General features: G+C 38.2%; 1 protein-coding gene across 2 annotated transcripts in view; it reads left to right on the top strand.

Moving 5' to 3' along the window:
- Positions 1 to 238: 238 nt before the first annotated feature.
- MARCHF6 (membrane associated ring-CH-type finger 6) overlaps positions 239 to 27,367 on the top strand; it is a 64,514-nt gene continuing 37,385 nt past the window's right edge. Inside the window, exons 1-6 of one of the 2 annotated variants that reach the window (XM_070747070.1) lie at positions 239 to 407; positions 14,527 to 14,623; positions 19,222 to 19,295; positions 23,422 to 23,565; positions 25,149 to 25,221; positions 27,162 to 27,330. In XM_070747070.1, the coding sequence (XP_070603171.1) occupies positions 389 to 407; positions 14,527 to 14,623; positions 19,222 to 19,295; positions 23,422 to 23,565; positions 25,149 to 25,221; positions 27,162 to 27,330 (576 nt within the window). In that variant the 5' untranslated portion in view covers positions 239 to 388. The remainder of the gene's footprint in view (positions 408 to 14,526; positions 14,624 to 19,221; positions 19,296 to 23,421; positions 23,566 to 25,148; positions 25,222 to 27,161; positions 27,331 to 27,367) is intronic. The other variant, XM_070747069.1, reaches the window with a different exon arrangement.

The raw sequence follows: 27,367 nt of genomic DNA on the forward strand, positions 1-27,367 counted from the left end.
CGTTCGGGAAAAAACTGTTGTTGTGTCTAGTTGTCTTGGTGTGCAGTGCTCTGCAGGGTAGGAGTTATGCAGCGTTGGGCGGCTCACTGTGTGATTGCCTTCCTGACGGCGTTCCCGCCGCATCGGCTTAGCAGCCTCCCTACGCTCTGCATTTTCTCTGTGACGTTTCACGGCGAGGCCCCGGCAGTTGGAGGTAGCGACGTCTCAAAACCTTTAGGGGGAGCCCGCGGCAAGGCCGCAAGGGGCCCAGGCTACCGGAGCCAGCTGGGCCTGCTCCACACCGCTTCTTTCGGCCTCTTCTCTATCGTGCGCTCTCCGTCTCCGAGCCGTCCCACTTTCGCATCACACCTCACCCGCCTGCGCGGCCGGACTGCGTCACCCGGACAAGATGGAGACCGCCGAGGAAGGTAACGTCCTAGAGCCCACTCGCGTTCGCGGGGATGAGGCCAAGGCGAGGGCCAGAGCGAGGGTGGGAGAGGCGGTCTTGGGGAGCCGGAGAAAGGCGGTCACCTTCCGAGACTGTATTCGTGCTCTACACGCTCACACGCACACAACAGTGCCTGCCCGTCCGAGGCCTATTGGGGCGCCTGCAGATGTCGTGAGTTGCTCCACAGTGTAAATTGGGTACAAGACTTAAGAAAGACTTTGGCGGGTTGGAGTTGGTGCATATAGGTGTACATATTGAGAGGCATGTGGCCGAGACGGTTTAGTAAACCCTGTGTGTGGGTGCTTGCGTGCGTGTTGTTGTTGTGGTGGTGGTGGTACGTGCTGCTTATTCCTAAAGAGAGTACTGGGTCAGAATGGGAAGGAAGTTGCCTTGCTTGAAAATATGACACATCTGGAGGGGCCTTAATAATAAGAGAGTCGGAAGGGACCTTGGAGCTCTTCTAGTCCAACCCCCTGCTTAGGCAGGAAACCTTACACCACGGGGCTTGATCTGTCTCGGCTTATTTGGTGGTTGTGGCCTGGATTAGGGAACATGATGCAGGTGTTTTGGAGAAGTATGCCTAAAGGGTTACACCGATTTTGGCATTAAGAAAGAAAAAGAGATGACTAAGCCAGCTGTTACCCATTTGTTTTCAGTGCCCCTTATGTAATTATTTGGAAAGGTAGTCTGCAGTTAACAGCAGCTACAGTTGAAAGAGTTCTTGGACTGGGTTCTATCTCTTATTTTCTGCTTGAAAAGAGGAATGGGATAGATTACAAAAGAGCATTTGCACCCGTTTATTATTATTTTTCAAAGCAGCACAAACTCCATGTTTAAAGAACAGAGTATTGAGTGCATGTCGAGCTTACATCACATCTTGTGCTTTGAAAATCTTTGAGAAGTCATGCAGATGAATAACATCTGCAAGAAACAGACTGAAGTGAAGCTGCTTTGGGTTCCATGAGGGAAGAATAAACAAACAAGCTGCTTATTAATATAACACAGTGTACAACTTGCTATACGCTGTTTTTGGTCATTCTAAATTAAACTTCCTTAGTTTGAATGAGTTGAATTGAAACTGATAAATGATACTGGCATTCAAGATCATCCAGAAAATGTTATTGAGAATGATTGAAGGCAAATTATTTTCCTTTTTTAGTTAAAAAAAGTGTCCCTGTAGTGATTTGCAGATGTCCTTGTTCACAAGCCTGAATCTACAAAGTTTGGCACAAAAAGGGGAAAATATGTTTTTAATAATATAATTGAAAATGCTTCTGGCCAAAGAGCTGAATTTAAGTCCAAAAGTAGGAATTCTGTCTTTTGTAGACTTATTTTGCAGTTACCTCGTATAGACAATGATAGGGGCAATGGCAGCTAGAGGAATCAGGCTATAAAAGCTGAAGGGGCAGGTATTTTATCAAGTCTAAGTTTACACTGTTCTTTACTGATTTTCCGAGTGAGCTCCTATAAATCCAGTTTTATACCTTACATTTTTATGATATACAGGTTGAGAAAAAAGATAGATGTATGAATTCTATAGCTATTAGAATGTATTTAATTTCATCTTTGGAGGTTAGAGATCAGAATTTTAAATGAAAATACTTGCACATCCAGTTCCACCTTGGAGAAATGCAGAGGAATAATGGATACAGCTAATGAGAAGTATCTTCATTGCCTAGCCATCTTGCTATAGAAAATACATTTTCTTTCTTTCATTTGTTTTATCCGTTTACCTCTGAAATACATCCAGTTTTTAAAAAAAACTTAAATACAACATTTTTATCAACTCTGTGATCTGTGCCAACATAATTAGAAGCAGAATTATTTGGTTATTTTATTATTTATTCAATTTATATGCTGCCCATCTTGATATCAGGTGACACTGGGTAGCTTACAGCTTGATAAAAATGATAATATAAAATACTGAAAATTAAAATTAAATTAACTAAGATTGGAATCAATATACAATGGAGTGGAAGTGGGATTTTCTTTTTAATCCATGGTCAATCAATCAGCAGAACCAGCTTTGAGTTTTTCCCTGAATACTAAGCGGGTGGGGACAGAATTCAGCTCAAGGGGCACAATGTTCCACAGGGCAGGAGCTTCTTCTCCTGGAACCTGAAAGCCAGAATTCCTTGACTGTTAACGTCTGCACCAGGCCTCTTCTGCTGGAACAAGTACAGCAGGCCAGTCCAAGGACTCAGGTATAGCTATCAAACTCACCGTGTCACATTTTACAATATTTTTCCATTCCTGGGGTGGGCTCCACCTGCACAGGAAGAATCTAGCCCACGGGCTGCCAGTTTAATACCCGTTCATTAGAGTATAAAGATAGTAAATGTTAACATACTTTTTCAGTTGCAGAAATCATAAAGAATTTGATTTGTAGGTTTAAAGGATATTCTCATCTTCTGAGCATTAAGACGTAATTTAAGATTTCAGTAAAGGCCATCCTAGTGTTTTCACCTTCCCGGAAGTTACAAGCAAGATTTGTATTTTGATTTACTATAATCACTTCATGAGAGAAACTCAGAAATATGTTTACTGCTTCTTTAAAATCCAGAAAGTATATTGTAATATGTGAAATGCAATCCAGAAGGGGCTGTTGTCTGATATAACATGTATACAGAGAAGGATCTACTAAGAATGTTTTGTGGCAAAAAACAACAACAGCCAAACCACCAGCTTTAAAAAAAACCAGACATCAAGGTTGGATCATAATCTATAATAGATTCTTATTTTGTACTACTTTTCCATTCCAAGGTTTTGGAATGCATAACATTAATATGTCTTCTAATTGACTCAAGATCTTTGTCCACTACCAACTGTTCTTTTAAAAAAAATAAAGTTAATACTGGCAGTATTCAAACTCTTTAAATAAAAAGTCCCTTACAAAATGCTTGGAAAAATACAGTATAGCCAATGTAAACAAAATTGTTAAGTTCTGTACTTGTTTCTAAGAAACAAATGCCCAGCTCACATCGGAGATGAGGATATCTAAAATTTGAATATTGGCTGAGAGACTGACTATTAGCTATAGATCTGTGGTGGGGAACCTATGGCATGTGTTCCAGAGGTGGAACACAGAACCCTCTGCTGGCACTCACACTGTCACCCCATGTCGGAAATCTTTGGCATTTTTTGGGTGAGCTTCTGTCTCTGCAAACAACAAAACAGAAGCCGCGGGGAAAAAAGTCTTACCTCTTGCCATGCAGCCAGTATTAGGTTGCTCCGCCTCCTGCCAGCCAGGAGGTCTTCAGGTCTCTATCATACATGTCTGCATGTTCGTGCATGTCCATACTTTCGCACATTCATGCATGCTCGCAAATGAGTGTATTCGCCCCTTTCAGTTTGGCCATGTGCGCATGCACAGTTTAGCCACTTGGTGTGTAAAAGGTTCACCATCACTACTATAGATAATGATCCATTATTTTTCCAATTATTATTATTGCTTTTTTGTTAACAGTTATTCTTCAAACTGGGAAGTTACAGTAGAATGAAAAATAGCATAATGTGCGTCATCAGTAGATTTTAAAATAAGTTTGGGATATGTACAAGCTAAAGAAATTAAAATTGGATTCTAAAATAATACAAAATAAAAATATTTATTTTGCAGGTTCCGAGGTATTGTTTTAGAATCCAATTTTAATTTCTTTAGCTTGCACATATCCCAAACTTATTTTAAAATCTACTGATAACACACATATTCTTAACTTTCTTGGGCTGAGAGAATTGTTTTTCAAGTTAGGTAATTTTTGTGACTTTCCTCTCAGATATGAAATTACCACCTATGTGGTATCTAAATTTTGTTTTGCTGCAACAAAAATGAAAAAAAAAAACCCTGATGCAAGTCTGAATGTTTTTCTCCTAATTAATTAATTAATTGGACTTCTATACCGTCCTTCTCCATAGACTCAGGGTGGCTCACAACAAAATAAATACAAAAATAGAATATATCAGAAATCCAAACCTAAAACAAATCTAAAACCCTGGTACTTAAAAAACAGTCATCCACATCCACACCATCATAATATTCATTCACATCATCGTCCGGAGTAAGGTGTTGACACTCAACGGCCCCGAGCCTGCCAGCAAAGGTGAGTTTTTAAAACCTTGCGAAAGGCCAAGAGGGAGAGGGTGGTACGAATCTCTGGAGGGAGTTAATTCAAAAGAGCTGGAGCTGCCACAGAGAAGGCTCTTCCCCTAGGCCACGCCAGATGGCATTGCCTGACTGACGGGTTCTGGAGAAGGCCAACTCTGTAGGACCTGACCGGCCGCTGGGATACATGAGGCAGAAGATGGTCCCGTAGGTAATCTGGTTCTAAGCCATTTAGGCCTTTATAGGTCATAACCAACACTTTAAATTGTGATTGGAGACCAATCGGTAGCCAGTGCAGCTCGTGGAGTGATGATGAAACATGGGCATATCTTGGAAGGCCCATGACTGTTTGTATGGCTGCAGTCTCCGAACGTTCTTTAAAGGTAGCCCCATGCAGAGGGCATTGCAATAATCAAACCTTAAGGTGATGAGGGCATGAGTGACTGTGAGAAGAGACTCCCTGTCCAAATAGGGTTTCAAGTGGTGCACCAGGCGAACTCATACAAATGTCCTCCTTGCCACAGCTGTGGATCAAGGAGGATGCCCAAGTTGCGAATCCTCTCTGAGGGGGTCAAGAGCTCCTCTCCCAGGGTAATGGGTGGACAGATGGGGTTGTCCTTGAGAGGCAGAACCCACAGCCACTCCGTCTTTTTGGGGTTGAGCCTGAGCCTGTCAAAGCCCATCCAAATCCTAACAGCCTCCAAACACTGACTGGCACATCACTTCCACTGCTTCACTGAGTTGACACGGGGTGGAGATGTACAGTTAGGTGTCATCAGCGTACTGATGGTAACTTACTCTGTGTCATCAGATGATCTCACCCAGCAGTTTCATATAAATATTTTCCTTACCTTTTTACATAATTTGTTGATTCTAGTTTGAAATTATAATATTGATATTATATTGTAATTCTAAAGAGTGTTTGAATGTTTGGACTTTAGGGAACATTAAATCATTAGCAAAGAACATCAGTTCTCTCATGTTGCTAGAAACTGAAGCCACGTTTTTTATGTTTAACCAAGATTTGATTTGGATTACAATTTACTGCTCTTTTAAAGTATCATTATATTTCTTCTATTAATCTCCAAAATATCCTTATAAATAATATTTGCAGTATACACAGCGTCTGAAAAAATGCACCTTAGCTTCTAGGTAGCTCCCAGCATTATTTTAAAACAATACTCTCAAGTGTAACAAGCCTTCTAATGCTATACCTCTTTTCTGGCAACTATTATGAGATAGTTGATACAAATTTACTAAATACAGTACCCTACATATTTAAGTACAATGTTCTGCTTTAGATACTTAGTTTATTCAGTTTGAAACATACTGTGTATCTACATTCTCTTTTCTCCTGCCATACACCTATTCAACTTTATACCAGACATCTTAATTTTGGGAAACTGTTTAAGCCTATCCTACAAAACAAAACCATTAAAATAAAAGTTATTTGATTCTTAATATTAATGTCACTTTCAACGTTTTCTTTGGCAGCTTGCTTATCCTAGTGCAAGATTTATAGTATACAGGAAAGACACAAGGAAAATACACCTGCTAATTTCTATACCTTGTCAGTTTTTAATATTAAACATGACATTTTTATTATCTGTGTAGATTGAAAACTGCAAATCTTAGAAGCAATATCACTGGATTGTCCAGGGATACCGGTATTTATTTTCTTTTAGTGCTGTATTAGGTCATTTAGAGCAGTGGTCCCCAACGTTTTTTCCACCAGGGACCAGTTTCAGCAAGACAATTTTTCTATGGCCCGGTGGGGGCGGAAAGGGGTGTGGTTGGGGGCGGGATTAAGCATGGGGGTGCTGGTCCTCCCTGCCCCTCTTTCCCGCCATTGCCCTGTGGCCGGCAGAACCTGCGGCCCAAGCCCTCTTGCCCAGCAAGAGGTGAAGCGCTGGAGGGAGGGGGTCAGGCCGGCCCTCCTGCCTCCCCCCCAGCCAAAAACACAAAGGCGTGCCGCAGCAGAAGCCAAAAGAGGCTTGAACCTCCCGGTCCTTCCCGCCCCTCTGTCCCATCCATCACCCTGTGGCTGGCAGAACCTGCCTCCCAAGGCCTCTTGCCTGGCGGGAGGCGAAGCACTGGAGGGAGGGGGGGGGGCGGCAGGAGGGCCGGCAGCTGCTGACTCTGCGGACCGGTGCAACATGCCCCGCGGCCCGGTACTGGTCTGCGGCCCGGTGGTTGGGGACCCCTGATTTAGAGAACTAGAATACGGAATGGTATTAGCAAAAGAATGTTCTTTTTATCAAATATTGCCAATATGATACATTGCTAAATAGATGGAATATTTTTTACTAACTCAACCTTCTTCCTACACAGATATATTAGTCTGACTTAGCATTCATATTGAATGCTATCTGGGTTTGCTTGGAACTGTATTTGCAAATAATGAAATGGAAGAGCTAGCTTAGTGGTCACAGGTCTTGAAGTGGGATTCATGGTGTCTAGGTTATTTACTGGATACAGCTAGTCCTTGATTTACTATAGTTGAGCCCAATATTTCCATTGCTAAGTGAAACATTTGTTAAGTGAGTTTTCTTTTTGACTTGTGCTGTATATAGGTCTTTAATGGAAGGCAGGTTGGCAGTAATTGTTTTTTCTGCAATTCTGATTATCTACTGAAGTGTGTGTCTATCTTGTTGGGCTGCAGAACCAAACCAGACAGTTATAGAGGTGCAGATGACAGATTCAGTAATTCCTCTGTAGAACTGTATCAGCAGCTCCTTGGGCAGTTTCAGTTTCCTGAGTTGGCACCGAAAGGACATTCTTTGTTGTGCTTTTTTGATGATGTTTTTGATGTTAGCTGACCATTTTAGGTCCTGAGATATGATAGAACCTAGAAATTTGAATGTCTCTACTGTTGATACTGTGTTGTCTAGTATTGTAAGAGGCGGTACACCATTTCTATGGTTTTCAGTGTGTTCACTTCCAGATTGTTCCAGTTGCACCATAAAACTAGTTGTTCAACCTCCCATCTCTATGCGGGTTCATCATTGTCTCGAATAAGACCAATCACTGTTGTATCATCTGTAAACTAGTAGTTTTAATGTATGGTTTGAGATGCACTCACTGGTATATATAGACAAAAGGTGAAAGTACACAGCCAGGAGAGGGGGGGCTGTGCTAATTGTATAGGTATCTGATCTGTTTGCTTGGTATGCAAATTGCAGGGGGGTCTAACAGTAGATCCATGATGATTTTCAATCTTCATGCCCATACAACCGGTAGGGAAAATTCCAATCCTCACTGATTTAATTGTTGTTTTGTGGCTTTAAATCTTTATCTATAAACAGGTACAAGGGGAATCATGCAATGATCAGGGTGCACACAGCTTTTCGTGGTAAGGACCAATAAGCATATTTTAGTGTTATATAGCAGTGGTCTAAAGTATTCTTGCCTCTGGTGAGACAATTGATATGCTGAAAATATGTTGGAAGCTCTTTCCTTTGTTAAAATCAGCTAGTATAATGGCCAGTGAATATAAAACCAGATTGCTAGAAATGCAAAAAGTAAAGAAGGAACTTTTTATCACATGTGGTGGCAATATCCTAAGGCGAAGAAGTATAGGAAATGGATTAAGGACAGATGGCTACAAGAAATTACAGGAGAACAAATAGAGCTTAAACCTATTTTTATTAGGAATCATTAACAAACGGATTAAGAAACAACTCCAGTACATCATTTTACAAATAGTAACCGCAGCAAGAATTGTATACAATCAATATTGGAAACTTGAAAATACATAAAGTGATGAAAGGATTATAAAGGCATACACATCTAATAAATAATAATAATAATAATAATAATAATAATAATAATAATAATAATACATAAAATACTGGAATGTGCAGAGATGTACAGGCTCACATTGGAAATGAAAGGCAAAGAGGAAACAGAATTTTATGTGGAATAGGTGGTATAAGTGGTTAGAACAGAGAAATAACAATGTACTGTATAGAAATAAATGTAAATAATTGTATGATACATATGACAGTACTGTTAAAATGTTTATTGTCATGCATATTGAAAAATGAAAAATTAAAATTAAAAAAATTAGGTGGGTGCTTAGAAATTGGCTTTTCATTTTCAGCACCATTCATGATTCTGGAGTAGTTACCACAAGCCTGTCCATTTAGTTTCCAACTGATTGAGAGATTGGTTATTCCTAACACATTTCTATTTGCTTGAAATGACTGTGCACTTCATTTTTATACATGTTTATACATCTATATTGTTTTGCCATTTTAATGCTTTAATTAGTCACTGGCTCTGCTTTAAAATGGGACAAAAATCTCACTGTAACATTGAAGATATTCCTATCAAAATGATTTGGGGCTCTGTATTTGTTTACAGTCATTCTGTAAATTGAATTCACTTTTACTTGGATATAATTCCTGGTTCTTTTTAAGAAACAAACTGTAACACCGACACAAACCAAGATAGTTGGGAATCTGCTATCTGAACATTTTGGTAGCATGATTCTGAATGGAAAGTTAGAGATGCTTGTCTTTAATAATGATATTCATTTACAGAATTATGCACCCATTTTCTAAAATAAAGGTAACAGTGTTTATCACATCTAGCTTGACTATTAGACAATCAATTTTTCAATGTCTTCTTCCTAAATCTATACAGTGCTAACCTAAATAAAATTATTGCATATACAGTATGTTGATAATTATTGTTTAAGAAGTCCCCCACCCCATACACTGTATATACCTGGGATGATGAACCTATGACATGCGTGCCACTGGTGGCACACAGAGCCCTCTCTGCTGGCACGGGAGCTAATGCTATAGATCAGCTCTGCTAATTTTCAACTGGCCATGCCCATTACCCTCCCAGGAGACTCCACAGCCTGTTTTGATGTAAAGGAGGCTTTGGGAGGGTGTTTCTGGCCTCCAGAGGGCCTCTTGGGATTGGTGAGGCAGTTTTCACCCTCCTCAGCCTCCAGGAAAGCCTCTGGAGCCTAGGGACAGTGAAAAACCCACTATGCCATCACGTGCCTAAAACCAGGGGAGCATGGGATTGTGCGCGCAGGACACATTAAATTATGGGTGTTGGCATGACCCCCGTGTTCCTGCTTTAGGCATGTGACAGCAAAAAGGTTAGCCATCACTGGTATATACGGTTCACAGATTTCATAAACCTTTGTACTATTGCATTTTGATATCTTGCAAGCTTCAGAAAATTCCCTGTGCAAAATGGATCTGCCCTTACTTACCAGTCTGGGGATATTGGCTCACTGGCCCTTGTATTACTTTACTGCAGTGGTTCTTAAACTGTATAATTACCCCAAGTGGGTAATTTGAGTGCATCTGGGACAATGAAGCAATTTTAATTGTTGATTTGTGAGTTGAGAATTCAATTTGGGACTCCTGCTGCCAAGATACATGTGTAAAACAACAGTCTGGTTTTGTTTTTGTTTTTATGGGATAATGACATTTGAGATTGGGAAAATGTTCAGTTGGTTAAACAATTTTAACAACCAGTGCTCTTAAAATTGTATAGAGATATGTATAGAAATTAATTTGGAGTGTTTTTATTGTTGCTGTTGTACTGGGTAGAGTACCATATAAAGTACTACTAAATGGTATATTGGTTTCACCCTATTTAATTATGTAGTTTAGAGCAGGGCTATCCAAGTGTTTCTGAGCTGGGAACTAGATTGGCAATTGTCTGGAGTGCTACACCTATAGTGCTATGCCAAGTCAAATACTAAATTTTATTTCATTTCATCTATTTATTAATATCAAATAATTAATATTTCTATTATTCAGTCATCCACACAGCAAGCAATGGATTCACACACACACACCCAAAATACACAACCTCAATAAACCACTTTGCCCAATTGTATTGTTATGAGGGATCTCAACTTGCAATATAGCCAAAGAACTCCCAAAAAGACTTGTACATCTCAAAAAAGGGAGTGAATATTCTATCAGTTCCCCTCTGCCTTGCAATTGTTAAGTGATCTTGTGGGTTGTTAAGCAGACAATCCCTGGAAAGGAGAGAAGAGTATCTTGGAATGTGGAAACCATGGGCTGAAGTAAGTCTCAAGTCAGAAGCTGAACATCCTTCCTGCTGATATCGAAGATTTTCAGTCTGAGTGGGAGACAAGTTACTTCCTAAAGGTTCCTCTTCAGGAGGGTTCCTGAGGCGCCCTATGTTCCTTACCTCTACCTGCTGCCTCTCCCCATGGGCTGTAATTGCTTCATAATTGAAAATCATGCTTGGACTTTGGCATGGCCCTTTTTCAGCCACCCAACATCAAGAAAAGAAGGAATTAACAGCTTTTATGGCAGACTTTTATAGACATGATCTTTTTGGAGATCTAAACTTTCATTTAATTTTAGTAAATATTTTTTAGTGTTAGTATGGCTGCTAAGTGGCTGAAAGTGGCAGGAAACCTGTTATTTATTTTTTGAACCTTAAATTCTGTATTAACAAGTCAAATAGTCTTGTAATTGTAATCTTTACTTCATTTTTTGCTCTTTTTTAGTGTCCAGTTTTCAAAGTCTCATTCTATCAGAATAGAAGACATGCTTTTTCCCCCATGGGAAGGATTAATTCAATTTATTTCAAAATCCCATTTCAAGTCCATAGATCAGGGATGTCAAACTGGTGGCCCATTGGCTGGATGTGTCATGCGCTGCCCCAGCTCTGTGAAGGGGAAAAAATATCTCAAAATGTCATGTGATGGCAGCTTGATGCTGCAAGTTTGACACCTGTGATCTAGACCAGTGGTCACCAGTTGGTGGTCTGTAGACCACTGGTGGTCTGCGAGAAAATTTTGGTGGTCCACAGAAAAGAATATTTATATTTTTTATATTGCACTAAATTAGGGATCTTCAAATTACGGCCCTTGGGCCAGCTATGTGCAATGAATGCTTGTGTTGCTGTAGTTTGGGGTTTTTTGTGTGGGTGGGGGCAGAAATTCCAACTTGGGGATCTGCTTCAGCCCCCTGGTGTGGGGTTTTGGGTGAAGGTTGGAAGGAAGCACTGCTGGTGCCAAAGAGCTGGAGAGCTTGGATTCGCTGAATGAGTTTTTAAAAATGTAAATATTGCAGATTATACAGCCTCATGCTACATAACTGATCTCCATTTCATGCTGAATAAACTAAATTATTAATGTATCTTAAATATAAATTAATTATCTTTAGGTCATTTTTTTCTCCAAAAGCATTTTATTAAAATAAATGTGATTTTTTAAAAATCCAATTTAAATTTAAAAATCCAACTTAAATTTAAAAAAATTCAATTTAAAATTTAAAAATCTGGAGGTTTTTTAATCATCAATTTTTATCCATCCTGAACACAGGTGCAGGTTTTTGGGGGATGAATCTGTTGTCTGAATCTCAAACTGAAATACCAATAGTTCCTGCAGTCCTTAATTTTTCCAGAAATTCATTCATATGCCCAAACCATTCAAAAGGGGTTCATACCAAAGTGCATAGATGAAAGTCTATGGAGATTTTCAGCCCTCCAGGTCATGGTTGTCCTAAAGGTGCTTTTTCAGGAGCCAAACTGGCCTTTCTTCCATTCCCCACCATCCAGTCAGAGATGAAGAAGCACCTTTGGGATAACCATGACCTGGATGACTGAGAATCTCCATAGGCTTTTAAGATACATTATAATTAAAGCATCTCATTAAATTACAGGTTTTTTTACATCTTTTTATAAATAAAGGAAAATACTTGACCTTGATTTTATTTACAGATAGGTCATATACTGTCTTTTATCGTGAAACTTAAGGCGGAGTAAATGTATCTTCTTTAGTCAGCATCTGAAAAGCCACTTCTCATTTATAGGATTAGCTTTTCAACCATACCCTTTAAATAAAATCTTTCATCAGATTTGGAGATTTGAAAATAAAAATAATTTTAGGGATTAATGGTTTATGTTGTTGGACATATATCAATCTTTTCTGGCTTTTTTCATATCATTAATCTTGGTTGAATTCCTTCATTGATAAAACACTTTAAAAAGTATTGAAGGATTTACGGGGTTTTTAAAATGTAAATTTTTAAAATACTTTGATGATTGTGATGAAGTTAAGGATGGATTTTTCCAGTGTAGTTAGAAATTAATTATTTTGATTGATTCAAGGTTGTGATCACAAGTGAGATTCAACAGTTCTTACTAAACTATTAGTAAATTGCTTATGCAGTTCGAAAAACTGGTTAAAAATAAACTGAGAGAGAGGGTTTTTTCCTCTCTCTCCCATCAGTTAATAGGTCCACTTAACAGTTGCAGCTCGATATAGACTAAATCAGGTCAATAAACAACATAAATTAACAGAATTAGGGCAAGGATGGGATTAACCTCTTCCCTTCAAGAAGAAATAATGAGATTACAAACATTGTCATCGTAAAGAGTATTAAGTAACACCTCTGTGATCATCTGATATCCCCTGGAGTTACCCAAGATCATTTATAGCTCCTGCAGTGTTGGCTATTTCTTCTTTTCCTGGGGGAAAAGATACAAGAGGGGACAATAATGCAGCTTGACCGTACAGGATGTGAATTTAATGCATGTGCGGTCCAGCCAGCTGTATTGCTTCTGCATTCAATTTAGAACATAGGGAACATCAAATAATAGAGCTGGAAGGGTTAATGGCTTTTGTCAACATGTCCAGGCTTTCAGTTAGCCTGAGCAACAGGTCCTGGTTTCCCTCTCAGCTGCTGGGGTTGCTTTGGTTTTTTTTTTTTAAAAAGAGCGAATGGCTTTTGGGGTGTAGTTCCCTCACTCTTTTTGGAAGCCTCTAGTGATGGAGCACCCACAACTATTAAGGGCAAGCTATTCCATTGGCTGATTGGTCTCACCCTTAGGAAATTTCCCCTTAGTCCTAGGTTGCTTTTATATTTGGTTAGCTTCCATCCATTGTTTCTTGTTTTGCCTTTTGGTGCTTTGGAAAATAGATTGACTCCCTCATTTTGTAGGAGCCCCTCAAATTTCCTGACAGAACAATAAATCAGTGGAACAGTTTGCCTACAGAACTTTGTAAATGCTCCAACACTGGAAGATTTTAAGAAGAGATTGGATAATCATTTGTTTGAATTTGTGTAGGGATTCCTGCCTAAGCAGTGGGTTGGACTATAAACCTCCAAGGTCCTTCCCAATTCTGTTATTCTATACTATTCTAAATATTTGCTATTTGCTATTTTATTATGAGTTGGACTAAGCAGAAATTTCCTAATGGTGAAACCAATCAAGTTGGCCACACCCACTCAGTCACATGACCCACTTCCCACAGAAAACACGGGGAGCCACAAAACCTGGGAAGGTGGGCTGGGAAGTGGTGTCATATGACTGGGTGGGAGTGACATTGAATTGCCCATGCCCACCCACCCACTCACCCACATGACCACTAAGCCATGCCCACAGAACCGATAGTAAAAAAAAATGAATCCCATCACTGGTTACAATGGCCACAAAATGTCTGTCATAAATGTGACTGCAGGTTGGATTGATCAGATTTATGGCCAATCACAATGTTCCATAATCACATGATCACAATTCACGATGTTTTTTGCTGGTTTCTGGCAAAGCTCCTCCCCATTCAAATGAATGTTTTCATTTAATGACAGCATTTGCACAATAACCAGCATGTTTGCTTAATAACCACCATGAAAAAGGCTGAAAAATTCTTTCTGATCATATGGTTGTCTTAATTTACTACTATAATAACGACTGGAATTCTGGTCCCAATTACAATTGTAAGTCAAAGACTACCAGTAATATTAGTTCTTAAAATGCCAAACATGAATATCTTTACATCTGTTTAAATATACTGTTTCTTTTTCATTTTGCATCTCATAAATTCTTATGTAATTTTTATATTCTGTAATTTCTTAAATATTCTTTGTCACTTTTTACTTCATGTCGTGTCTTTTTTCCTTTTCTCTATTTCCACTTTTAAATATCTTTAAAAAATAAAATGATATTTACTTTATTCTATATCAATTCTCTTTGTTGTCAACAGACATATGTAGAGTATGTCGATCTGAAGGAACTCCTGAAAAGCCTCTCTATCATCCATGTGTATGTACTGGCAGTATTAAATTCATTCATCAAGAATGGTAAGTTTGTTTCTCATTTGAAATATCTATACATGGCATTCTACAATTTGTGCACAGAAACAATACAATAAGTTATCTTCAAAATGATAGTATACTAGATATTAGTACAGAGTGAATTAATTAAGTAGCACTAATTAACTTGACTTGTGTTAACCCTCTACAAATATTTGCTTCTTTAATAATTTGTAAATCCTCCCAAATACCAGCCATATAAATGTTGATAATGACCACACACTTTATCCATGAGCTTTCAGCCTCACCAAGAATAGTTTTTCTAAATTGTCATCATTGAAATAGGTGGATATTTTTCTTGCTGATATTTTCCTTAGTAAGGCTATTAGTCTCAGATTTGTCTAGGTTTCATTGATTGGTGTTTCTTGTCGTTGATACTACTTTATTAGGGTAGCCATCTCCGATCCATAATTTGAAAGGGTCTTTCTCTCACTCTCTTATTATCCAGATTTCATAGCAATATACACTATTCCCATTCAAAAGATCACTGCTTCCACTATTTGCTCTATTGACAGATCTTGTCTTCCACCCTAGGATTAATCTTCTCTTTACTTCTCCAGCCTACTGTCCACCTTTATCTATTCTTGAGCCCAAGAAAACAAATTATGTACCATCTTCACATCTTCAACTTCAACTGTAAGTTCACTAAGCATGTTGGTTGACATTATCTTTGTCATCTTAATATTTAAAACATTAACCCAGATTTTCACTTTCCATTTTTAATTTTATATTGAGCTTTTCTAAATCATCTTTACTTTCAGCTAATAAAATTGTGTTGTCTATGTATCTCAACATATGCTTCTTCAGCCTCCTATTTTGATTCTAGGTATCATCTCTTAATACTGTTTATTTGCTTTATAAATTAAACAGATAAAGGGGCAACATGTCTTCTGTCTCTAGCTACTTCTCATTTTCTGAACTACTATCATTTCAAATTCAGTTCTTATAGCATCTTCTTCCTTATTGTAATAATTCTTCATATGTTCTATTGCCCTAAATATATTCCACATTCTGGCATGATCGACATATTCAAGGTTTTTATTACAATCTGTTGCTGTCTTCATTATTATATTACCTATTTGATCTCATAACTCTCTGCCTCTTTTGAACTTGCCATGTTTCTGTATAGATAGGGATGATTTTATTTTTATTTAGAATTTCTGAAGATAAATCTTGCTTGTGTAAGAAATTAGCCCAATGATGCAGTATTTACATTATCTCGCATTTGCCCTTTTCAGCATAGCTAAAAGTTGTAATCTTGATTTAATGGAACCCCACTTACCGTAAGTAGACTTTGATCTTGTGGATCAAGTTTCATCTGGACACCATACTAAAATAACAGAGGTTCTTGTATACAAAATAGTCTGGATGATAACTTTACTGTGTTATTATGATAAACACATCCATATATATATTGTAAACTTTAGGCAATACTATTTCTGTTGTTTGTTTAGCAACATTATTAGGCATAACTGTAACTTTAACTGTACATTTTTTTCCAATCTCAAGGCCACAAAAACACACCTCATGCTTGTGTGTTCTAGAATCTTTAGCATTTTAACTAGTTTCAGAAGGTGTTATATTTACACCTGTATTTTTTCTCCAGCTACTTGATAATGCCTCTGTTTCTTAGAGTTGCTTATTTAATATATTCTCTCCCTGAAAGTGCTTTTGTCGTTCTTCACTATGATTTGTAAAGATTTTTAGTTTAATCTTTCAAACTTCATTTACATCCTTTGCCTCTGTTTAGTCTCTTCTAATAATTATTTTTATTCCTATTTTGACTACAAATTTTTCTGATCTCCTTTTTTCTTGGCATTTTCATGTTTTGATGTTTTACATTGAGATAGCTTTCTTTTGACTTGCTTGGTTGATGTTGAAAGTCTGCATTCAGTGCATCTTTCTATTGTCCAAGTTATTTATCTCCATCTTTGGCTAGCATGATAATTTATATTATCTTTCATAATTTTTTGGTTTCACTTTTCATAATTTCTCCATCGATTCTCAGGTTCTCTTTTTCATAGGTAACTATACAAAATCTGTTCTTAATCTGATTTATATTTTTACTATGTACTCTTCAGGTTTAATCTTGCTGGTTCACTTTAATTTTCTAAGTCAAACCTACACTACTGGCCTCATAATTTATGGTATTTTTAATAATCTGTTTCCGTAAGTGGAATGCAGTTCTCCATCTTCGGTTTCCTTATTAGGTAGTTTATTTGATTCTAGGAAGCTAGTATTTCTCTAGGAAATAATACAATAATAATTGTAGAGTCAAAGTAGTTGTCAATATTAAATATTTTTTCACAAAATTCTTTTTCCTGCATTATTGAATCTATTTAATCAAGATCTTCCAATAATTCTAGGACTCTCCATTTTCAGTCACCAATTATAATTGGAAATAGCTAATCATACATTCCTTGGGTGATGTGTTTAGCACTTCTTTCAGCATGCCATAGAATTCTTCAGTGTCTTTCACCCCTGCACTTATAGTATGCTACATTGTATAAGTAGCATCTGTTTAACGTTTATGTTCACTGGATATCCACTAATTTTTTTAGAAATACTCCTATCATTTAGTGGGTAATTATTAATTTAGTGATGTCTTTTATGAATATCTAAGTTACTTCATTCCTTTGTATGGTTTCATGTTTTGAATACTTTCCAAGTTGATTTTGGAGTTCAGTCTTTCAGATGAATTCACTAATCTTTTACTGTACTCGCAAAGCCTTCATTTCCATTGTTGATTACCCTTAGCTAAAAAGCTCTTTTTGATATTCCCATCAATACTAATTTTATCAAGAGTTTTTGTTTCTATCATTTCAACGTTGAGGTTCATTTCCAAATCTTCCTCCAAGAAACTAAAGAAAAATATATTATTAGAGGGCTAAATATGTTTTTACATGTGAAAATGCTTAATTATGAAAACATATTCTGGATGTGAGATCGGAATTGAAACTGTTTATACAATTTAAATCCTCCTTTTGAAATTATGCAAGAATTCTGTAAATGTCCATTAGAGTATGTATTAATGATTAATGGGCATTATACATTTTGTAATAAAAGTTTCCATTATATGCATCTTTTTACATTGTTTTCTTATTTTGTTACATTTGCCATGAGTTACCTTGGCAGGCGTGGTGATTTCTCTGGTGTAGCATTAGTTATAGAAGTAGTTTTTAGTGGGATTTAAAATAGTAGCTTGTTACTATAGAGGAATTCATTTTTTAAAACAAAAATAATCATAACAGTATGCATTTTGAGCCTTTATTTTGCTTATATACTGCTCAAAAAAATTAAAGGGAACACTCAAATGACACATCCTAGATCTGAATGAATGAAATATTCTCATTGAATGCTTCGTTCTGTACAAAGTTGAATGTGCACAACAGCATGTGAAATTGATTGTCAATCATTTTGATTTCACAGAAGTTTGATTTACTTGGAATTATATTGTGTTGTTTAAGTGTTCCCTTTATTTTTTTGAGCAGTGTATATTCATTTAAATATTTGTGTTTATTTTATGTCCAAATTTGTTTGTTTTATTAATGTAAGTTTTAAGTGGAAAAATTCTAGTTTGGTCTAATTTGTCCACAGAACAGTCTTCAAAAAGCTTTCTAGTTTGTCTAAATGGTCTTTTGCAAAATATAGAGGGGTAGCAATGTTCTTTTGGGAAGAGTAGTGACATTCTCCTTGCAACCTTGCCACATACATCATTGTTTTTTCGATTCATGAATATTGACATTTGCCAAGGCAAAAAAAGACCCTGGATGTATGTTTGGGGTTCTTTGAGACCTCCTGAAATATTACACATCTTGTTCTTGGGATGATTTTGTTTATTTGACGGCTTGAATCATATTCTTAGTTCATATTAATTCAGAAATACTGAAGATTCAGTGTAGCTTCATAAACCCATTTTTAAATTTAAATAGGTTTATAAACTTTTTCTTTAAGCACCACTGTATCTCAAGTTAACCAAAATGTCTCAATCATTTATATTTAAAAAAATAATTTTAATACTTTGGTTTAATCAGTACTACCCAGTGTATTGCTTATTCAATTCAAAACTCTCATTCTTAACAAAAGCAATTGAAGAAATTGAGTAGTTATATTATAATTCAATTATAAAATATAAATTGAGTTATTAAAATACTTATTATTTATTAATTGGATTTGTATGCCGCCCCTCTCCAATGACTCAGGGAGGCTCACGACATATCAAAACAATATACAATGTACATATCTTAAAAATCCAATTAATATAGCTAAAATCCACTGAATATAGCTAAAAAACTTTAAAAATTCTAATAATATTTAAAATCATTCACTCCCATTCACACCTACTACACTCTACACTTGTCAGCCTAGGCCTGGTGGCACAGATAGGTCTTTAAACCTTTACAGAAGGTGAGGAGGGTGGGGGCAGTGCGAATCTCTGGGGAGAGCTGATTCCAGAGGGCTGGAATTTTTTCTTTTAAAAAGGAAAATATTACTATTTTCCTTTTAAAAAATTATTAGATACTTTCTGAACTCCTGAATATTATGTTTTTCTGAAAATCCATTATTACCATATATTTTAATTGCAGCTTAGTCCAATGGCTCAAACACAGCAGAAAAGAATACTGTGAATTATGTAAACACAGATTTGCTTTCACACCAAGTAAGTATGTGACATCAATATATATAAAAGTGTACATTAAATGGTTATTTTAAGGTTTATGTTTCTTGTAAGGGATTATTTAGCTAGATTGGAAAATTCAAATAATTGCTTCCAAGAAGTGAATTTACATGTGTTGCAATTGGCTTCATTTCAACCAAGTCAGTGTAGCCCCTTGGAATAAATGGTTGCATGCTTGCCAGGATCCACCTAATACAGCCCAGATCTGATTCATTCCTTTAGAGGAAAGGTTGTGGCTGGGCTCCTTCCTAATGGAAGTTCCTTTAGACCTATTTGAGGAATTAATTGGACTTTAATAGCAAATAATTAGACACTATATGAACAGAGAGCTGTATATCAGGGTAGGATTGTTTGCTTCAAACCAACAGCCCTTTTCAGGGCTTTGCTCACGCTCATGGAAATCCAATGGCTGGACAGCTCAGGAAACAAGCTTCGATCAGGTAGGAAACAACCTCACTCCTTCTGCCTTTTGCCCAGAGTCCCATGTTTTTAAAATTCCCGTGGATGCATTACTTAGGTTCCAGAAACAAGTAGACTGGTACAAGCGACATAGCCAGCCAGCACCATTGGAAAAGCCAACAGCTCCCCCCTCCTTCTTCCGAGCCAGTGCAGATGGTGTTTCCACAGATGACGCCTTCGGAAGCTTCAGAACTGGTCGCCCCCACCATCATCACCGCCCCTCTCCCTGGCCTTCCCACAAACCGCCGATTTTCAGGGTATCGGGCAGCATAAGAGGCATTTCCCCCCACCCCCAGGAAATAGGGCTGCTGCCACCTTGAAACCCCCAGGGCTACCAGCTGGAATTTGGCAGCAGCTGAGACACTTTGCAGCGCCCACTCAACTTCCTCTCTCTCAGGACTGGAGTCCAAGCACAGCCGTTTATTGGCAACGCTTCCAGTGCCAGCTGAGCACGTGGGGGAAAGGGCAGAGAGAGAGAGAGACAGAGGAGAGGTGGAAGCAGGAAGCATCAAACAAATGGCATAACTGCTCTCACAGGTATCAAACGGCTGACCAGACAGTCTTAGGGTACTCATGGAAGAGGTCCTCCAGTAAGTGCTGTCAAACCAGGCTCTTTTTGGGGGGGGGGATCTTCCACTCCCTCTTCCTCTGCATCTTCAATTAAGACCAGAAACAAGACCCCATCAAAGCGGAAGCAGCCTACAGAGAAACATAGTTCTAAGGATTCTGATTGGGAATCATGGATAAAAGAGAGGAATATTATGTGGAAGATGATTCCACGTGAAAACTCTCAGAAGATAAGGGCCTGTCAGCAGACCAACCTCCTTCCCTAGAAGCTTAGGCCTCTTTCTTCCAAGTCTTTCAAATCACTTTTGTTCAAAGCAAGTGCAGTGGCAGGAATCAAGGTTTCGGGCCCTTCCAATCTAGTTCCCACAGGGGATCAGAAGAATCCACTATTTTCAGAGACCAGACCAGAGGTGGATGTCATTCCCATTCCAAAAATGTTCATGGAAACAGTGGAGGTGCCGAGGGCCTCTCCCGCAGCAGGTTCCTCCACCTCATCGCAGGATAAAAGATAATTGGTTCTGGGACACTGAATGAGTACAAAATGATGAGTACCAAGCAGATTTTCCCATAAAGAATAATATACTGAGACACAAGACAGCTGACACTGCCAAGTGTTAGTTTGGGCATTTAGTGTTGAGTACCAAATTCTATGAGTTTCAAAGCAGTTGAATACCAAAGTATGTACTGCCTTGGATTAGCTCAGGGAGAGGCAGTACATACATGCCAAATAATTCTCTTTGCAAGCAATCTTTCTACTAACAACTATTGATACATAAATATATAACAAATATTTTCTAACATGTATTATATGATATATCACAAAGATAAAATTTTCTGAATGCTGTAGCTTTAAGTCACACTGGTTTTAACCAATTTATAGGTTAGAGTCATTAAGCCATTAGATGTGGTAAAAAATTTAATTTTTAATTTGCAAACTTCTAATTCGTTATGATGGGAAATATTGAAGAATCATTACCGTATTTCTCCAGGGGAAAAATGCTACAAGGGAAAGAAATCAAAAGCAATAGGAAGGTCAAGAAGAAAACAGAAGTTCCCTTTTCTTTATTTCATTCATACTCCAGTGAACAGAATATTAAGTCACAATTTACTTGATTTAAGATCATTTCAACAGACCAGATCCAAAGTAATCATGATTTCTTTAGTCAGTTCATGGTTTATTTGCATCTACTTTTACCAGTCTTCAGATGATATCCTAACCATCTAAGCCAGGGGTGTCAAAATCAATTTCATTGAGGGCTGCATCAGGATTGTGTTTGACCTTGGAGGGCCAGGATGGGCATGGCCAGCTTGATGTTATTCATATTGGGGGCGCTCTGCCAGAAAGTACAGGTTCCTGAATTTCATTTTTGGCTGTGATGGCCTCCTTCAATCCTCTGCGAGTGAAAACGGAGCACATGAGGGCCACGGGTTGTCCTCATGAACTCCATTTTTGCTCGCAGTGGCACTGCAGGCCAGTGCTTTGCTGTTTCCAGGGAAGCCCTGTGGGCCAGAGTTAAGCATTATAGACCGGATCTGCACCCTCCCCCAGGCCTTGAGTTTGACACTCCTGATCTAAGCAGGATTATTATTATTATTTTGTGCGTCTACGTTTTTGTAGGTCTTTTTCTATAGGTTTCTATATGCTTTGCTTTCTTTAATGGTGTACGTGTGTTGTTTAGTCCATGGGCTTTATTTGAGGATATGCCTTTCTAAATTTTTAGGGGTTTCATGCCATAAATGTTTTTTCTATAAAGAAAAAACATTCTTTTTTTTAAAGATAGAGACATATTTTTATATAGATTTTTATGTTTAGCGTTAGTATAGTTTTTAGAGAATTACCACAGGTAGTTCTCAACTTACAAGCACAATTGAGCCCAACATTTCTGTTGTTAAATGAGACATTTGTTAAGTGAGTTTTGCCCCATTCTACGACCTTTCTTGCCACAGTTGTTAAGTGAATCACTGCAGTTGATAAGTTACTAACCCAGTTGTTAAGTGAAGCTGCCTTCCCCATTGACTTTGCTTGTCAGAAAGTTACAAAAGGGGATCACATGACCTTGGGACACAACAGTGGTCAAATGTGAATCAGTTGCCAAGCATCTGAATTTTGACCACATGATCATGGGTATGCTGCAAAAGTTATAACCGTTAAATGGTCATAAGTCACATTTTTCAGTGCCATTATTGTAACTTTGAATGGGCACGAAGTGAACAGTTGTATTCCGAGGACTACCTGTATTGTTATGTGCCTCTTAGGAAGATGGTTCCAAAATGTAAGACAACCCCAATTTAACGTTTAGGATAATCTTTAAACTAATCATCAAGGCGATTTGCCTTTTTACTTCAATATTTATTTCAATGGTTTGAACGTTTAGCCATTATTTTGTGTTCTTAGCAGTGAACCATAGATAGTTGTGTAGAACAATAGTTAGCTATTAGGTACATATGATAATTACTCTTAGGAAAAGGGTATTCTATTTTTGCTCTATTGTGACAACTCTATGTTTTGGTGTGGTTTGATGCTACGTTTAGGTTCTTAAATATGTCACAGTTAAATAAAACAAATGCTATCTGATTTACATGCAATTAGGCTCACCCAGGTGGGTTTTTTATGGCTAAGGTGGGATTAGAACTCACTCTCCTAGTTTCCAGTCTGATGCATTATCCACTAGAGCAGTGTTTTTTCAACCAGTTTTTCAAGAGCCAGTCCAGACATATTTCTTGCTTCATTATTCACATTTAAAACTAATGAAATATGGGAAATGTTAACCTTTCTATAATGCTGATAAATTCCATTTAGTCAGTTGATGCTTTAATTTTCTTTTTTGCTCCCCTCTTTCTCCATTTCTTTGTGTGCATTTTTTCTTTTAGTTTTCCTATATAAAAATGTAATAATAAAAATACTTAATTCATTAATTTACTTAATGGTTCAACTTGGTATAAAAAACTTACTGATCTGATTTTCTCCCCATTAATTTTAGCCATTCTTTATTTTTGTCACATACATTATTAAGAGCAGTTCTGTTATGTGTTAGTTATATTAAAACAATAAAAGTTTCATGGTTTCCTCCTTTTCTTAAAGTTTATTCTCCAGATATGCCTTCTCGGCTGCCAATCCAAGATATATTTGCAGGATTGGTTACAAGTATTGGCACAGCAATACGATACTGGTTTCACTATACTCTTGTGGCCTTTGCATGGTTAGGAGTTGTACCTCTTACAGCATGTAAGTATGTAATGCAATATACATAGGCAGTACAAGGCAGTAGGAAAAATATATTTTCAGTTGGCTCTCAGGAAGTGAATTTATCAGAAAAATCAGACCATACATTATAGAAAAGGCAGTTGCTAGAGTTGCATGCACAATTCTTCAAAGATTAATCTATATAGCTCTCTGTTTGCACAGAGAACAGGGCCACACTTAAATGTGTTAAGCTGCCTTCTAAAGCATTCCATAATACAGTGGTACCTCTACTTAAGAACGCCTCTACTTAAGAACTTTTCTAGATAAGAACTAGGTGTTCAAGATTTTTTTTTTGCCTCTACTTAAGAACCATTTTCTACTTAAAAACCCGAGCCTGGAAAAATTTCTCAGGAAATTTGAGAGTGGCACGCAGGCCCGGCCAGTTTCCTGCCATTCCTCCTTTAATCCCGGCCATCTCGGGCTTTTCTCGGGCTGCCAGAGGAGCCTTTCGGTGGTGCTTAAGGAGGCTTTGGCAGCCCAGAGTGAACGGAGGGAGGCGTGTGCTCCTCCTTGCTGCCTCAGAGTCCCTCTTTTTTTTAAGCTTTAAAGTTTTGAATTTTTTTTATTTCCCTCACCTCACCTTCTTCCTTCGGCAGCGACTGTCCTCCTCCTCCTCTTCTTCTTCCTCCTCCTGCCCAAATTCTGAGCTTTTATTTCTTTCCTAATGGGTTTACATGCATTATTTGCTTTCACATTGATTCCTAGGGGAAAAATTGCTTCTACTTGGGAACGTTTCTACTTAAGAACTAGTCATAGAATGAATTAAGTTCTTACGTAGAGGTACCACTGTAATAAGTTTACCCTGGTTTTTGGGTAATCATGCTAAAATCATAAATAGTGGTAGAAAGACTATTTTTAATCTATATTTTAGGCTTTTTTTCCTGTCTTTATTACTTTTAAAAATAACTCAGGTTGGTGATCAGCTCTAATACTTCTTCCTCCTCCTATTTCCCCCACAACAACCCTGTAAGATGAGATAGGCTGAAAGAAAATGACTGTCTCAAAGTTACCCAGCTGGTTTTCATGCCTAAGGCGTGAATATAACTCCTGGTTTCTAACTGGGTGCCTTAACTACTAGACCAAATTATAAGAAAGCAGCACATTGTGATGCCAATCTTTGTTTTTATGTTTTCATTTATCTATCTTTATATAGAGCAGCTTAATCTCCTGTAAATTAGTTATATGAATGTTTAATTTTTGTACACTATGTCTTGTCCCAGAAACTTCAGGGGCAATTTTCTATTGTTAATTGGGTAATAAAAAACATACCTAAGGAATTAATTTACTAGGTATTAGTCTGATATTATTCAGATTTCCTTAAGTCTCTAAGTGTTCAGATTTGAAACATGACATAAATATAACTCAATCCAAATTTAAAGGGTAAAGATTGATGTGTGGGAAAACATATGTCTTGCTCTTTTTAGCTTGAATTGATTCATTTCCTCAGGTATGCTGTGAGATTAAAATAACCCTGAAGAAGCTGTCAAAATGTACTCTTATCAGATATATCTTGATAACACTCAAGATATTCACCAGAAATTGTATTTACTTTCTCTGCTCTTTAGGCCGTATCTACAAGTGCTTGTTTACTGGCTCTGTGAGCTCACTACTGACGCTGCCATTAGATATGTTATCAACGTAAGTATTAATAAAAAAGGGGGTGTTTTGGTCATCTCTGCTTCTAAATTACAGGTCACTCTTCTCTTTTATGGACGGTGGCTTCATTTGTATATGTTAGTATCCATATTGTGTAATTCAGTATAAATTTGTTGTTACATATTCATTAAGTGCAACGTATACTATGAAATTTCACAATTAACTTTGTTTTATTAGTAGAAAAGTATATGAATATGGTATTTTTTTGGTTTGATAAAAGCATATTGGGCTTCTTTACCTGCAAATGCAGCAAAATTCTTCAGTTCTATCATTATATAGCTCCCCCAAACATAAAACCTGATGAATTAATATTGAATATCAGTCTAATTTTAACCATACTTTAATATATATTTTAATATTAATAAGCCACATTAATAATCTTGTGACAGAATATCAGATCATTATTTAAAATTGTAAATAAAGTAAGAGTCAGACTTTAAACATTAAGCTGGATATAAAAATTACTTCAGTTTAGTCTAAAATATTTATAAAAGGAAATACAGTGATCCCCCGGGTATTGCGCTCCCGATGATTGCGAAACGGCTATATGGCGATTTTTGAACCTGGAAGTAAAAACACCATCTGCGCATGCGTGCCCTTTTTTTCTATGGGCACGCATGCGTAGATGGCGCCGGGCAGATCAGCTGCTGGGCGGCTTCCCTGGGTCTTCCCCCGTTCGCCGCTCGCCCGCCCTTCGCCCGGCCACCCGCCCTTCGCCCGGCCACCCGCCCTTCGCCCGCCGTTCGCCCGGCTCGCCCGCCCTTCGCCCGGCCACCCGCCGTTCGCCCGCCCTTCGCCCGGCTTGCCCGCCGCTCGCCGCTCGCCCACCCTTCGCCCGGCCACCCGCCGTTCGCTCGCTGCTCGCCCGGCCACCCGGGTTCGTTTGGCTTCAGGACATGCCGGCAGCGACGTTTTAAAACAGCCGCGCGGTTTACCAACTGAGTCCCGAAGTCAAAGGCGAACTTCGGGACTCAGTTGGGAAGCCGCGCGGCTGTTTTAAAACGTCGCCGCCGGCATGTCCCGAAGCCAAACGAACCCGGGTGGCCGGGCGAGCAGCGAGCCCGCCCTTCGCCCGGCCACCCGCCGTTAGCTCGCTGCTCGCCCGGCCACCCGGGTTCGTTTGGCTTCGGGACATGCCGGCGGTGACGTTTTAAAACAGCCGCACGGTTTACCAACTGAGTCCCGAAGTCAAAGGCGAACGTGGGCGTGGGCGGCGGGGAAACCCCAATCTTCGGCTCCTCGCTGCTGGGAAGTAAAAACACCATCTGCGCATGCGCAGATGGTGTTTTTACTTCCGCAGCGCTACTTCGCGAAAACCCGCTCGTTGCGGGGGGTCCTGGAACGGAACCCTCGCAATGATCGGGGGATCACTGTATTACATAATAATGCTGGAGTCCAATAATATGGGGAAAGTAACTGCAATGATTTGTCATCTAAATTCCAATTTTATACCTTATGCATGCACTATTTGTCAGATACAAAAACCACTAGGAAGTATAAATATGAATTATTATTTGATATTAATATTATAATATTTTATAATTTGCATTCTACTGTGGTAAGCAGTCCAGAGTAGCCCCAGGGTGAGATGGGGGACAAGTGTAATAATGAATAAATATTAATTATTTGTAGAAAATTAATGGCTAAGGAGTTCTTATTTTAATTGGTATGATAAACCATAATTAGCACGATTATTAATATAAAGTAGAATAAAATTCTGGAGGGAAACTTGCTGATAATGACTTTTATGCAATGGCAGAGTAAAGAAATTGATAGAATAGATTGAAGCTGAAATAACTACAAGCTACCAAAGTATGTTTTTTTGCCTTATGAGTGCTTGATAGTACAGGCAATCAACAACAGTGATTTACACTAAAGACTATGTCAACTGTTGTATAATGTGTTGGATATTTCTTCAACAGAGAGAATTTATTGGCAGACTGTTTGCAAGGTTGTTTTGTTGTGACATGCACACTCTGTGCATTTATCAGCCTTGTATGGTTACGTGAACAAATTGTCCATGGAGGTGCACCACAGTGGCTAGACCAGAATCATCAGCAAGCCATTAATGGTGTTGGGCAACAGAATGAGGTAACATACTGCTTACTTTATATGCAGTAACATTTAG

This window comes from Erythrolamprus reginae, chromosome 3 (assembly GCF_031021105.1).
Source record: "Erythrolamprus reginae isolate rEryReg1 chromosome 3, rEryReg1.hap1, whole genome shotgun sequence".
Lineage (NCBI taxonomy): Eukaryota > Metazoa > Chordata > Lepidosauria > Squamata > Dipsadidae > Erythrolamprus > Erythrolamprus reginae.